This window comes from Vanacampus margaritifer, chromosome 4, assembly GCF_051991255.1.
Source record: "Vanacampus margaritifer isolate UIUO_Vmar chromosome 4, RoL_Vmar_1.0, whole genome shotgun sequence".
NCBI lineage: Eukaryota > Metazoa > Chordata > Actinopteri > Syngnathiformes > Syngnathidae > Vanacampus > Vanacampus margaritifer.
Genome location: NC_135435.1, coordinates 4,395,957 through 4,411,294, shown reverse-complemented (window position 1 = coordinate 4,411,294; position 15,338 = coordinate 4,395,957). Strand labels below are relative to the sequence as shown.

General features: G+C 39.2%; 1 protein-coding gene across 6 annotated transcripts in view; it reads right to left on the bottom strand.

The window, feature by feature from the left end:
• Positions 1-554: 554 nt before the first annotated feature.
• Positions 555-15,338, bottom strand: part of LOC144050774 (SH3 and multiple ankyrin repeat domains protein 2-like) — a 280,805-nt gene continuing 266,021 nt past the window's right edge. For 5 of the 6 annotated variants that reach the window (XM_077564353.1, XM_077564354.1, XM_077564355.1 and 2 more), the window contains one exon: positions 555-7,369. In XM_077564353.1, coding sequence (XP_077420479.1) covers positions 6,859-7,369 — 511 coding nt within the window. In that variant the 3' untranslated portion in view covers positions 555-6,858. The remainder of the gene's footprint in view (positions 7,370-15,338) is intronic. The other variant, XM_077564357.1, reaches the window with a different exon arrangement.

Sequence of the window (15,338 nt, the reverse complement as noted above, 5' to 3'; positions counted from 1 at the left end):
AATGGGGAAGTCAATCCCAATTATATATTTTTTTGACAATAATATGTTATAAACTGCACCACTAGTCTGGTTGATATTGTGTTATCTATCTCTGGGGGCGGCCATTTTGCCACTTGCTGTTGACTTAAGATGACAACAATGTTGCTCAGGTCTCACAGCTCAACTTCAGAAAACAGGTGAGCTGTGATTGGTCGTTGCCTGAGCCCTGAGCAACTCTGATGTCATCTTCAGTTGACAGCAAGTAGCAAAATGGCTGCCCCGAGATGGATAAAAACGGCTGCATTTTGCTTCATAACTTATATTCCACAAATGGAATATGAATCAGAATGTCATGTTTAGACTAGTGAGGTCACATATAACATTTTATTGTCAAGAAATGTTTAAGGTTAATTTCCCCTTTTAATCTTTTTGAGCTTCCAAGATAGACCAACTCCATCTTTAGATAGATGCAGTGATCAGGTGCACATTTATATCACCTCATTTCTCTCAATCTGTGGTGCTCCCAGCGTAACATATGATGACATCACACAAGCAAGCAGTGAGAGGACAACAGCACTAGTGCAATGTTATATTTATTTCTTACAGTGACTTTTGGTTGCCATACAAGAATTCTTGAGGATTTGAGGGGGCGGGAGGGAATGAAGTGCACTTACAGGAATATTCTCTCTATTCATTTCAGCAATTAGTTGATTCTATGATGACTTTCGAAGCACAAAATTACAGCAACATAGAAAAACAAACACAAGTCTTTTCACTAATTACTGAAAACAGCTTAGTCTCTATAAAGACTTAATCAAAGAATAAAATATAATAATGAAAGCAAAATAAGTTAAGAAAAAGACAGAAAGGGTTGGCCAAATGTTGAACAATGAGAATAAGTGGGAGCGGCGTTAAAAGAGGGGGAGCGGGAGCTGGAGTGGGTTTTGTGAGCCACGTTTGTCCTCAACATGGCTGGTGAACGTTCTTACTTTCTACATCTACTCAACTCCACCACATTTTCACACAGCTTATAGTGACCTGTTGACCCACTGAGAGTAAACAACAGCCACAACTATTTTTAATAAGTGTACTTTTATTTTCTATAAGGTGGCCTGCAAACATATATTAAAAACGTACACATTTTGTATATGTGTTTTTTTTTCTTTCTTTTTTTTTTTTTTTTCAATACACAAGTTGCACTCTTGAGTCAGGGTTTTTTTTTTGTTTTTGTTTTAAGAGAATGACAGATAGGCAAGTGGCGGTCAGAAGATACCTGGTTTTTGTGGTCACTTGATTGGCCAACAGATCTGAAATCTACCGCAGTAGTAGACTGCATCTATAGGCAACAGTTCATTAAATACAGAAAAGTTAGCATAACGTGATATGTCACTTTCAAATGGGAAAATAAAACACAACAAAGGAGATTCATTCAGAATAAATATTGCTTCTTACAAAACCCATAAGTCTAATGATAATATCCACGGTTGTATCTAGTTCATATTTCTGTATTTGGCACACACCAGTGCCTAGCATATTTTTGAAGATAATCTCTATAAAATGTCATAGAACTCTATACAAATGTTTAAAAATACTGTGCTTTTCGACCCCTGCTGACACGACACTGTTTGAAAATAAGTGGCAGCTTTGTAGCAGCATTGTCCCGTGCCAGCCTCTCTGCCGCTCATGTTCACAGAACACACAACGTTTGTCGGTTTCATGCAACTCCTCCAGCCCAGCCAGATGAAACCAAAGTTCGCTTTCTGAATATCTCTTTGCAGACACTGGGTTCCCCCATGTATCAAGATCACACAGGAAGTACACTCCCAAAAAATTGGCTTAGTAGCAAACAGAGCTGCGGGAACGGAACCAAAGGGGGACCCGTGACCTTACTTAAGGCATCCTCACTGGGATGATGGGGCGCAGCTTTGGCCGTCAGGTCAGACAGGAACCTTCCTAAGGTTGTTTCTGCTCAAAGCCTTTTAATATTTCTCCACATGCACTCCATTACTCTGGTTCAAACACTCTTATATACACTACTGGACAGTAACTGTGGCAGTTACATCATAATAGAAAATTATCCGTTAAATACTTTATATCCTTTCATCTAATCCAAGCAGATGAAAACATCAGTGTCATCTTGTTTCTTGCAGTGGTTAGGGGAGTGAGTGTGTATATGTGTGCGTTAACACTCGTTCAGCATAAAACCCTGATGCCGACTAGGGGCACTTTTTTGTGAAAGTTGAGCACTCCAGGCAAGTCTCAAGCCATGAGCATGCCTTGGAGAGAAATATTGATATTACTTATAATCGCTAAAGACAAACCTCTGCTAAGAATGTGCTTCCTACTATTTGGCTTTTTTGCTCCACGTCAATTAAATGTAATTTATTGCAGCATCATTTGCAGTGGATATTCAGGTATGCCATTTTGAGGCTTGTCATGTATTTATACGACCATCTCGATTGATGTTTCATCTAAATAGAGCTTTTGTATAAATATGAAAAAAAAAAACATTTTCAGTCATACTGCAAGAATATTGGTTTTGTTAAGTCATTAGTTAAACTAAAATAGAAAAGGACTAAAGAAGATTCAATTCTGAATTCAGATGAACAAAATATTCTTCTATCTGCGCTTATGAAACAACACACACACTCCCATTCCAGTTAACACAAAGCTGCTTTTACTCTGTGTATAATTGAATCATTATTATTATTGTTATAGAAGATGTCCACACTGATGGACTGATGGCATTGTTCGTGTGATGATGTGCACATATTGCATTGTATACCGCATTATACACGCCACTACACTGTAATATGCACGTGTCTTCATTTGACACCACCAGCCTACTTAGTGCGCCATGGCTCATGTGGTAAGAGTGGTCTCAACCCAAAGGTTGTGAATTCAGTCCTCAGCCCTTGTTGACCAAGTAAGATACTCAACTCTTAACAGTTGCTCCTGATGCTGTGTCATCAGCACAAAATAAACCAAGTTAATGCAATTATTTGGATTATCAATATGCCTACTTAAAAAGATCCGCAATGTTTTTGTAGTCAATTCAGTAAGACGCTCCGTAATGTTTTTGTAGTCAATTTAGGACTAATTGTTTAATTTGTCACTTATTTTTCCAATTAGTCATAAATCAGATAAAAGGGAAAACAAACCTAATTGCCATCTGTTTTTCCAAAACAGGTCATTATTTCAAAGTGACAGTGCACAAACATTTTACCGGTTTGGTTTGTAAGGTGAGGAAAATAGGCAAAAATGTTGATCTTTGTTTTCGAGTAGTAGTAAGTAAAAAAGCAATTGATTTATTTTGGTTCAAAACAAAGGTAACTGTCCTCCGACTACAGAAATCTGAGAATATTTGCTCTTAAACTGAAATTCAGTATTTAATTTTAAAAATATATCAATTTGACAGTCAATTCATGTCAATTACGTGTTCCACCTCAAGTACTCATAACTAACCTAGAAAAATCATCTAGAATTTTTGTGAATGCGTGATTTGAACAGTTTTACGGGTTTATGTTATGTAAAACATTTCCTTCTATTACATAGTACTGTTAATTCCAAAATAGTATCTAGTAAAGATGAAAGTCTACACTTCAAAAACATTTTGATTGATTCAATTCTCAATCGCAAAATCATGAAAACTATTAATGTTTACATACTTCTGGACCCACAAATTTGAGCTCATCAATCAAACTGTTCCCTGAAGGTGTCTACTCTAATAAACTCAACTTTGAGTCAGGGCGGTCAGCACTGCAGAGATTCACAGTGCAGCTCAGTGGAAAGAATTACTTGATTTGAAGCACTGACTTCTCTATAAGGAAGGTCTGTAACGTCTATGAACCATGCACGCACGCACGCACACACGCACACACCAAGCGATGACAAGGTGCCCTTTTGATTGACAATTTGACAATCTGATTTGACTTTACCGGGTGAACATTCTTGAAGCACTGGATGGCATCACGAAGGGTGTCGGAGGCCGGCTAGCTTGGTGCCACTTTGCAGGAGCCTTTGGCTCAAGGGTGTGCCAAAAAAATCAACTCTCATAAGAATTGCGATTCTCATTTAGTACGATTCAGATTAGATTTTAAATGTCCCAACATAGATTTTCCATCCATCCATTTTCCTAACCGCTTGCCCGCAAAAGGGTGGCGGGGGGCGCTGGAGCCTATCCCAGCTGGCTTCGGGTGGTAGGCGGGGTACTCCCTGAATATGTTGCCAGCCAATCGCAGGGCACACAGAGATAAACAACCATCCACACACACAATCACACCTATGGACAATTTGGAGTGTTCAATTAAACTGCCATGCATGTCTTTGGAATGTGGGAGGAAACCGGAGTACCTGGAGGAAACCCACGCAAGCATGGGGAGAACATGCAAACTCCACCCAGAAAGGCCGAAGCCCGGACTCGATCTCACATCCTTTGGAGGCGGATGTGCTAACCAGTCATCCACCGTGCCTCCCCAAAATAGATTTTATTTATATTATTTTATACTGTCTTGCCCTTGTTTGTGTGTGCCCTTAGTGGGAGCGCTGTTCATGTTGTAACCGATTTGGCCTCTTAGGGGCAGTGTGGTTACGCGCGCTCTGATACACAGTTGTAGCCACATTAGAAAGTAGAAGGGAAAAGTCACGATCAAGTTATGCCAATACAAGTTGTTTTTTTGCAGCGTAGGAAGAACATATGTCAGTGGCTTCGTAGTAGTGTTAACTCATTCACTCCCAGCCATTTTTACTAAAGCAACCCCCTTTGCTTCTGGCTGTTTTACTGGATTTTGACAGATTTTTCAAGGCCCACAGAATATTGTGTTCTATTGCTATAAAAACATGGAACCTACCAAAAGAAAGATTTGTCTCTTCTTTTATCAGGAAAAAAAGGTCGATTTGTATCTGTTTCCGTTTTGCAGCAATTAGCATTAGAATATAACTAAATTATTATATTATTCACAAATCTGGGGAAATCAACTTTTTTGCAACATGGCCCTGTACATGGCCCTGTACTCTGTAATAACTACCATTGCTTATTGCGACCTCTTCAGGTCATAGGCTGTATCAAAGACTTCTGTATGCTCTAGCACAGGGGTGGGCAAACTTTTTGACTTGCGGGCCACAATGGGTTTGAAATTTTGACAGATGGGCCGGACCAGGAGCATTTGGACCTCATAGCACAGTAAAAACACACAGATAAATGTACAACCCAATTTACTTATAGTGTGCACTTAGGACTGCGTTTTTCAAATGTGCAAAATCCACATATTTAAAACAGCTTTTCCAATAGCTTCATTTTTATTGTTTTAGCTCAACTTTTGCTGTGTTTTTATGCTTTGTAAAGTGACCTTGGGTGTTCTGAAAGGTGCTGTTTTTAAATGAAATGTATTATTATTATTATTATGATGATTATAAAATAGCCCTAATCCAGGTAGTACGTTTGCCTCAATGAATATGCAAGATGCGGCATTTACACACTATTTGGCAAAGTGGGAGGAGAAATGTAAATAGATTATAATACACTGTGATCTGTCAAACCTGGTGACTGCATCTATTATTAATAGATTTCAATTCAAGGCGTAAAGTTAAAGAATTTTTTTCCATTGGCCCACCCATTTTTAACCCGGGCCCACAGTACGTGTGACACATGCGGCTGCATGATAGCCGCTGCTGCCTGTCACGCACTGAGGACAAAGCGCGTACATCCAATCCGTCTCTGACCACTTTTCCATCTCCGTGGGGGACGCATAGCACACGGTGGGAATTGAACCCACGACCTCCCAGTCTCAGGGCGGACACTCTAACCACTCTCTCACTGAGCTGGAAAAACCAAAAAAAAAAAATTGAATTTTTTTCTAGCCTTATTGGATAAGTTCGGCGGGCCGGATTGAAACGCATAACGGGCCGTATTTGGCTCGCGGGCCGGGGTTTGCCCATGTCTGCTCTAGCATAAAAAAAACATATAAATAAGTTTTTGGGACCATGGCAATATTTAAAATATATATTTTTTAAATAATTTTTTAGGAGCAAATGAAGCTTCTTTGTAAACACTCTTGAATCATTTTGTATGAATAGCCGCTCTTTTGAGTGATAGAAGTGCCACGAGTAGCGTGCTAATTAGCGTTAGCGAGTCAGACTGAAGTAGATCGTGACAATTCTTTGAACATCTATAAACTGAAGCAGAAATCATTGTCAATCAAATCATTGTGAATGGAAAATCGATTCTGAATCAAATCGTAGACCCAAAAATTGGAATTGAATCGAATCGTGAAGCAGTCAAAGATTCCCACCCCTAGTATTAATGCTTTACGTGTACACGTCTGTGAAGACGGTGTCGTCTTACTCAAGGATTTGTGCGCAGTGAGTGAGCGTATGTGTGCTTCTTGTGGCCACCAGATACAAATTCAAACGTGAGCTAATTGTTCTGCTTTTCACAAAAACAGGTGAAAAGTGTTTCTTTACAACCTTAGATACACCCAGAAATATAACTCCGGTAGGACTCAAGTGAAGAAATATTCTCATATTATTCTCTAGCAAAGATAGAAAAGGATCAAAAAGGAGAGAAAAACAAAGACCAGCTCTGCTGGTTTTCATGTGGGCCACATGGAAAAGGTCTTTAGTATTCCAAAAGCTGCAGTTGGACTTGCCCAGTTTGAGGAGCTATTGTTCCACGGGCAGTTGCTTATCCTGGCCTCTCTCTCTCTCTCTCGCTCTCTTTCTCGCTCGCCTCCCCTCCTTGATTACCCAGCGCCGTCCGTCCTCTCCAGAGGCTGATTGGACTGGAGTGCTCAGGTGAGGATGAGAGAGGACAAAAAAAGGCAAGAGCTTCCATTAGTGTCCTGTGAGCGGGACCTCCGTCTCTTGCGCTGTCCTCGGGGCTTATCTGTCCTGCAGCAGCTTGAGGGCTCTCTCGATGTTCATGCGGTGGCCCACCCTGGTGACGCCAAGGTCTATCAGGTCCTCTTTTTGCAAGGAGGGCAGGTGGGCGCCCTCAATTTCATTATCCAGGAAAGCGTCTCTGTGCTCTCCCAGGTGGAGGCTCTCCAGCCAGTCAGCCACGTCGTACTTGCTCCACAGCTCCACGGGCTTGGAGGCAAAGGGCTTGCCCGAGGCCGCCTGCATGAGGGTCAGCGGCGACGGCGAACGAGAGCTGCCGCCGCACGACGAGCTCAGACTGTAGCCGCCGCCGCTACCCATGGGAGGGGTGGGCAGGCCGAAGACATCCGTGAGGGTGGGCGACACCGAGGGCGGGAGCGAGGAGCAGGGGGTGAGGGAAGAGGCGGAGTCTGGAGGGCTGCAGGGGTGCGTCTGAGATGGGAGGCTGCTCGGAGGCGTGGAGGTGAGGGCGGCGGCGGCGTTGTTACGATTTCCTGAGTCATCCGAGGGTGGCCTGGGGGAGCGCAGATGAGGTGAAAGGTTACTATAGAGGTCGAAATCATACGAATCAAGTCAACTTCATCAGCCTGATGACCACAGACTAACCAATTCAATACATTCATCTCTTAACTGTACACTCAACTGTCTTAAAACTACTGCGCTCTCCAACTTTTTAATTGATATTTTCTAATAAAAAGGTCAAACGTGCGAAGTTTATTAGTCACCTGCGATCAGTAAAGTATATTCAACTCCATTCACAATTTACAGAAAATGTTTGAATCTTTCTTATTTGTTTCACTTTTGACAGTAAATCGAGATTTCAAAGAATACATCCCATCTGAAAGAAAATATGTAAGAAAATGGTAGCTGATAAAAACGAAAATAAAACAAGCTGTTCTTAATAATGTAAAACAGAATACATTTGTAAACATACAAACTACATACAGTAGATCATGAGGATGATGATCAAGAACATGTTTATGCACTCACCACATAAATGCAATGCCACTAAAATAGCAGTAGATGGCAGTGTGTTCAAATTATCTGTTGTGCCTAAATCAGTTAAGGACAGGATGGCAACTACAAGGACTTAACTCAAGCAAGGTAAAGCCTTCGCACTGGCTTTCTGTAGATTTGCTTTACAAGACAATAACAATACTAATTTAACTATGTTCATTACTGCCTCTTTTCCCCCACATGTACACTTTTTACAAATTGTCCGGGTGTTTATAAATTCATAAAAATGTCCGGTTTTCATTGTTTTTCAAGCAACCAATTAGCAGAGGTGGGCATTCCATCAATGTTGATGGAATGCCCACCTCTGCTAATCATCAATTTGTCAATTTTGTTGATGATTGAATATTGACGAGAAACTTCAAAAAAATTTACAAACTAAGCATTGACAGAAGCAGGTTTTCGTTCATCAATGTAATTCCTCAATGACGAACATGTCCACTTCTATCTGCCATGCAGAGTTGGAAATAAGCATCGCTATGATGCTGTATACTGTTATGAATAAACATGCTGCAAATGATCAAAGCCTGCTTTGTATCACATTATACAGCACAGGAAGTGTGATTTGAATACCGGTTACTTTGACCATACCCTCAAAGTCATTATCTTTCACATCATGATGATTGAGGAACATGGCTGGCAGGTCATTATTTCTTGTGCAGTCCAGTCATGGTTCCATCAAGTGAAATGCATAAAATGGACACAATCTTGCTCAAAAAACTCATGGTGCAGGCAGGAACAAACTTAACCTGGCCTTGTGGTAGAGTGTCTTCCCTGAGACTGGAAGGTTGCGGGTTCAATCCCCGGTCGGCTTATACCAAAGACTATAAAAATTCCTCCCTGCTTGACACTCAGCATTAAGAGTTGGAATTGGGGGGTTAGATCACAAAATGAATCCCTTCTGCTTACCGCTCCCTCAGGGGGTGGGTCAAATGCACAGAACAAATTTTGCCCCACTTACGTGGGTGTGACAATCAGTGGTACTTTAAAGTAAAAAGCGTTGATTTTGATTCAAATGGTTAAGTATTAAGAGATTTTTCTGTCATTTAGATTTTTATGCAAATTATTGTTTGTAACAATCGCTGTGATTGGCTGTGCTAGACAGGAAATACAGATCATTTGTTATTTTTCCCCAGTGATCTGTTTTTCTATTTCATTTAGGTTGTCAAAAGTATCGATATTTTGTAAAGTATCAATACTAACGCTATCACTTTGTCATGGTATCGATACTCTGGATACATGGTAGCATTCCCGCAGCGCCCGCAGCTTCGGCGCCGCCTTCTTGGAAAAAAAAGATTGCGTGTTGGCTGCTTGAAAAGTAGATATTGGGGTAAAAAAGGTTGAGATTTAGAATGTTGTCATAATTTATTAATTTGTTTTATTTTCTACACTTACAAAGGAGGCATACGTTAAAATAGTTTTAATGTATGGCATGTTTTTGGAGTAAACTTTTAGTATCATTTAAGTACTTTTTTGGAAATGAAAATATGATCACCCTACGATAGAAGTGTTTGTGGCTTCTGAATGCCTAGCAACCACTTCAGGGAGCGGGGAAAGACCCCCATCCCCCAACAGGACAAATGGTAGCGAAAATGGATGGATAGTTTGCAATGGGGTCAAACTATTGTATCATACAGTTGTGCTTAACATTTTAATGATTTCATGCAGTTAAATGAGGTAAACAAAATATTAGCAGCAGCTTGCCGTGTGACTCTACACCAGTGCAAATTACAACCACAAAACTAATGAGCATATTTTTCAGTGAATACTTTCCATCAAATCCTTTTCTATAGCGCTTGTCTTCATTTGGACACAAGTGAGCTTGAGCCATTACCTGTTAATTAGAGTGACGTTTGTACAATGATTGTGTAAAAACTTTATTGCCACATGGCCAGTTGATTAAAAATTGCCAATGCGTTTCGGCCTTGATAGGCCTTCGTCAGGGCAAGCCCAGTGATTAATTGAGTCTCACAGAGTTGATTTCAACACTTGTTCAGAGTTTATATAGCTCCACACTTTCCAGAGTCAAAGTTAAGGATCATACCGGTGCACTCCGGTACCACCCTTAACCACTAGACTTTCCAGCCACATAGTGTTTTGGGTGTTATAAATAAATGTAACCTGTAATTTCGGCCCGGCACTTTTATTTATTTATTTTTTTAAATAGCAAACCCTAAAAAAAGATACACTGACATATTTTATTGAGGCATAAAGTACTCGCCGAAAATGTGGATAAAAAAAAATTAAGACAGATTTTTTTTCTTCTTGGCTTCGTTCGCCTCATAAAGTACTTGTTGAAAATAAGACGCACACTCGCCGAAATGTAGTTATGTGTCAATGACGGCCGATGTAATGACGGTTTTCAACATTAACCTTAACATCTCTTTTGCGGAGAGCATTTGAAGTAGGCTATGGTAATGTTGACTACAGTCCGGCTGAAAATGGATTAAAGGCCCCAAACTCCTTTTGCCTTTAAATAATGTCAGTATTTCCCAGTGATAAGGAAGAAAGGGGGACGAGGAAAATGGTGCTGACTTGTCTCTCTCAAACTGGAGACGAGCAGGTGAAAGGCGGAGCACTCTGTGGAGGTGATTTAAATCTAGGCAATCAACTGTGAAATAACACCTTCTCTAATCACTACACACACTTGAATTCTGAAAACATTAAAATTACACTATGGGAGTTAAAATGAATTCTCACAAATTCAACTGCAATTTTAACACTCCAATTTTTGCTGTGTACACGTATGTGTATTTCTCGTACGTTTCTGAGTTTTCTTTTTTTAATAAAGTGGCAAATTTGCGAGTTTTTTTTTCACGGAATATTACTCCCACCCTATAAAGAAATTATTTATACGTGGCCCTAATACGCCGTCGTAGTTTTCCAGGTGTGCTGTTTCAACTTTTAAATGTGAAAGGTTGAAAAGGATGGGCACACAGTCATCAAAATTTTCATGGCGTTAGATTTCTTCAATGTAACTCAATAATGCTGAATACTTGGTTGTCTTCCACTAACACGTCCAATTTCACCACTTCAAACTTCAGTGCAACCTAAAGCACTAAATGCTCTTTCAAATACACAACTTAATTAAGTGCTCAAATGGTTAAAATTAGAATGCAATTTAGCACCTGCTATTTTGGGCTATTTGTGTCTGCTGAGGGCAGAAAACAAGCTAAATCTGATCTTCATATGGTCAAAATGACTTTTTTTTGGTACCAGCAGCATTCTACATCTACCCTAGATATGGCACTTCCCTGCTTTGAACATATGGAAGAGCCTTAGGGTACGTGAAGGGGGCTAAAGGGTAATTCTGCCAAAATGGAAGCGGGCCATTTGAAGTGCATGGCCACTTACTAAATGTTGTTAATGGGCACTTTTCAACACCAGCGTCTCTACAGGAAAACATGGAGGGTGGATGGAATGGAAACAGAGCACATTTAAGACAACATTAGACATGTGATAAACATCATGTATGAAGATGCACGTGTGTGCACGTACACACACACACACGCACAAATGCAAACACGCACAAACGTGCATAAGATAGGAGGCAGAGAAAAACATGATGCATCAATGAACTGACAAGTCTCTGCCATCTGTCTGCCTTCTGCTATACATCAACTTTCACTTCCCATGCTTCCTTTATTTTTTCCCATGGACTAGTTGCATTGGACTTCTGCAAAACAAAAAACAAAAAAACTTTTCCCTTTTGAATCAATCACTATATTTGACTGTTAACAATATTGCATATGTAATATAGAAATAAAGCAAACCTCAAAGCTGCTGAATGCAGAAAACTGATTTCTGAGTCCTCTGACAATTTATGACTGTACTTAATCTTTTGCTTCAGCTAGAACTGGAAGCTAAATGTTTTCACTTCAAAATACGATGTTAGCATGCTAAATAAAGTATTACTTTTTGTTTATTCAGCAATGACCGAGTAGTTTACGCATCAAGCTTGGTGTCCAATAAAATCAATGGATACATTTTTTAATACATCTTTTAGTTGCGCACACATTAAAAAAATAAAAATAAATTCTTAGGCACAAGTGAGCCGGATTTGAAAGACGCACAGTTCAAATTGCAGGCATTTTGTGAAATGCACAGCTAATAATTTGTGGGTTCCACGTGATCCTTCAAGGCAATGACCGAACATGACACTCATTGTTTCCCTCTGTTCACTATTCAGAGGTAATTTTCTACGTATAATTGGTCATTTGGATTAGTTATTTAACTGAATATCTTTGTATGACAGTAGTGAAACTGTTCAAGTGTAAAAGTAATTCATTTAAAAATAATTTGGTACTCAACATCTAACAATATTAGATCACACCATTCAACAACCATCTGCAAAAAAGGGATGAGATATTCATTCAAAGCACACTGCAGTTTGATTTAAAGGATATACCATTTTTAAATTCATTTTTGGGCTCACATGCCACACTCCTGGACCATGTTTTCTGAGAACCACCAATAATCTATTATAACACTTTAAAAAAAACACGCACAAAACACACACAAAAGGAAACAGCTCAACTGTGATATTAAACTTAATATAAATGATATGAAAGTATTGTATTTCACTTTTATGAAAATCCTTTGCAGTTGGTGAGTGAAGTCTGGAGCCCATGCACATGACAAAGTCAGCTGGTGAGTCAACTATTACTCAACTCAAAAACACTCTTGGTAACGCCAAATAATGAACAATGACCTTCATTGAGTGATTACTGGCATTTTGCAAATTACAAACTAGCATTGCATGACTTTTTATTTGCAGTATAGCAGTGTATCCAACCTTTATTGAGTCAAGGCACATATTTTACACACATCGCGGCACTCCACCAAATAAAAAGTGTGTGCACCGGTTAAATGCTACCTAATCCAGCAGAGCATTTATTTATTCTGCCTGTTGCTGTGGTCGTTGGTATAGATAAATGAACAAAGATTCATTACATGTAGTGAATAGAAAATTCAGACCAATTAAGTGAAGTTGAATAATGTCCTGAAGTGATGTAACAAAGTTATGTTGCAAAGTATCAACACTTTGGATATTTTCACTTAGGAATGTACTCACTTTTGTTGCCAGAGGTTTCAACATTAATGCTTGTGTGTTGAGTTGAGTTTTGAGGGGACAATAAAGTTATACAAGCTGTACACTGATTGCTTTACATTGTCAAGTGAAGTGTCATTTCTTCAGTGTTGTCCTCTGTAAAAATTAAATATGTGATGCATCAAAATCAGGCTTATGTCTCCAAAAATAAAACACGAGCTGTTCATATACAGTATTCTAATTCTACAGTTAATTCCCTTTCGTGATGGTAATTCATAATTTGATGAAGTTAGAACAATTTAAATGTTGGCAGCTTGAAATACTTTTTTTTTGAGAAAAACTTGTTAAAATTTTTGGGCAAATACATCTTTTAACCCGTCAGTGTTATTTGTCCATTTTCTGGCTTTTTTATGTTTTTCTGTGTTTCATCAAAGAAAAAGCATTTGAAAAAAATACACTAGGGACCTGACATTTCACCAGGATTGTTAAAAAATGTAGAAGTTCAAAATGGCACCATGCTGCAATTTATAATTATTGCAAACAGGAGGGAGAGATTCACTCGAAATTCTTGTAATAATGCCCGATTTTGGCTCATTGACTCCAATTATAAATCAGTTTTTGCTGTAAACCTGATGTGTTAAAATGCATTTTCCGTGATTACTGATGCAATCGCTTCTTTGACGAGTCATAAACATGGAAATAGAGAAATTTGTGTGTTGAGAGTGTTAACACCCAACATCCACTAGGTGGCGCCATAGGCTAATAAATGAATTTGCTTGTGCAAAGACCGCTGCAGATTGGTCAAAATGAATGTGATAAAAACGGTAAGCATTACAAAAAAAATTGGTGTTGGATACCTTTATCTCCAAACTTGTGTTTGCTAGGTGACCTAACAACAACTGACTTACCACATAAACAATTTCAATCTACACTTGTAGCCCTTACTATCGCTAAAAAAACAATTCTTGTTAACTGGAAAAATAAACAAACTCTGAATATCGACCAATGGTCTAACCTCCTCATAAATCACATTTTAATGGAAAAAATATCTGCCTCAAATAAAAGCCAAATATCAAAATTTATAGAAACATGGTCTACGTATATAGAATTTTTTAACCTAATTCTGGTTACTTAATTCTGTCTGTTAGCGAGAGCCACTACATCGTGATAACTTACATTGATGTTTCTGCATTTGGCAATTTATTATTATATTATATTATTAGTATGGGATTTTTTTTTAATGGGCTTTAGGTGAACTGATGAATACACACACGCTCGCACGCACGCACGCACACACACGCACATACTCACCCACATACAAAAAAAATGTATATATATATATATATATATGTGTGTATATGTATATATATTTAAAAAATTAAAAAAAATAAAATAATTTTTTTTTTGTTTATTTTATTTGTTTTTTAAAAAAGGAGAGCAATGATGATGTCAAATCGAATGAACAATACTGAGCTCTCCTTAGAAAAAAAAAATGGAATTTCTTTACTCTTATTGGTTCTGGGCATTTTTGAGGTCGTTGTTCTCGCGATGATCACTATTTTGCATTTCTTTCACCACAACTGGTAGCAATTGCTAGAAAGATGGTATTGGAGGACGCGATTCGGCTCGTTTTAGAAAGTAGTAATTCCGAAGAAGAATTTTATCCAGACGCTAGTTCGGAGAGCTCGGAAGAGGTTGAAAAGTCTACTCTTGGACTTTGAATGCCGGAGAAGTAAGAGGATGATGACGATGAATATGGAGATGAGCATGATGAGGTGTGGATGATCGCGGAGGTGAGAGCGAGAGGGCTGGGTGGTGGGGCGGGCGTAGATGAACACGACGGGGAGGCAGAGAATGATGAAAATGACGGTGATCAGGGCAAAGAAATTAGTGAGTGTCTCTCAAAAAATAAAAAACTATTATGGTCTCCTACTCACGAAGTGGCCACACATTATTTCCCCCATCCCATTCCTAACCCCGGGGCAACCCTCTACGCAGTAGCCAGAATCAGCAGCCCTGAAACTGCGTTTGATTTGTTTTCCAACTAGGGCATCATACAGTGAACCATAAGAAAAGCTTCAAGCGGCTTGAAGAACGAGGCAAGGCTCTAATTTGGCCTGAAATTTTGAAACGGGAAGCAAAGCCTTCTGCCGAAGGCTTGGTGGAGCATACAGAGCAGCGTGCTGGACCCCCCGTCTAAGTGTGTGGCCTTTGCACAAAGCCACTTCAGGCTTCAAATGTTTTGTGCAAAATGTGGAACTTACATTTGCAAAAAACACATCAAGACCCATTGCATGAAATGTTAAATGGAAAAGAAAAGTAGTTCTGTTTTGTTAGTAGTAGTTCTTCGTTTCAGTAACTGGTGTTTCATGTTCATGAATTCTGCATATTTGTTCTAAAGTGTTACTCATAAATTATG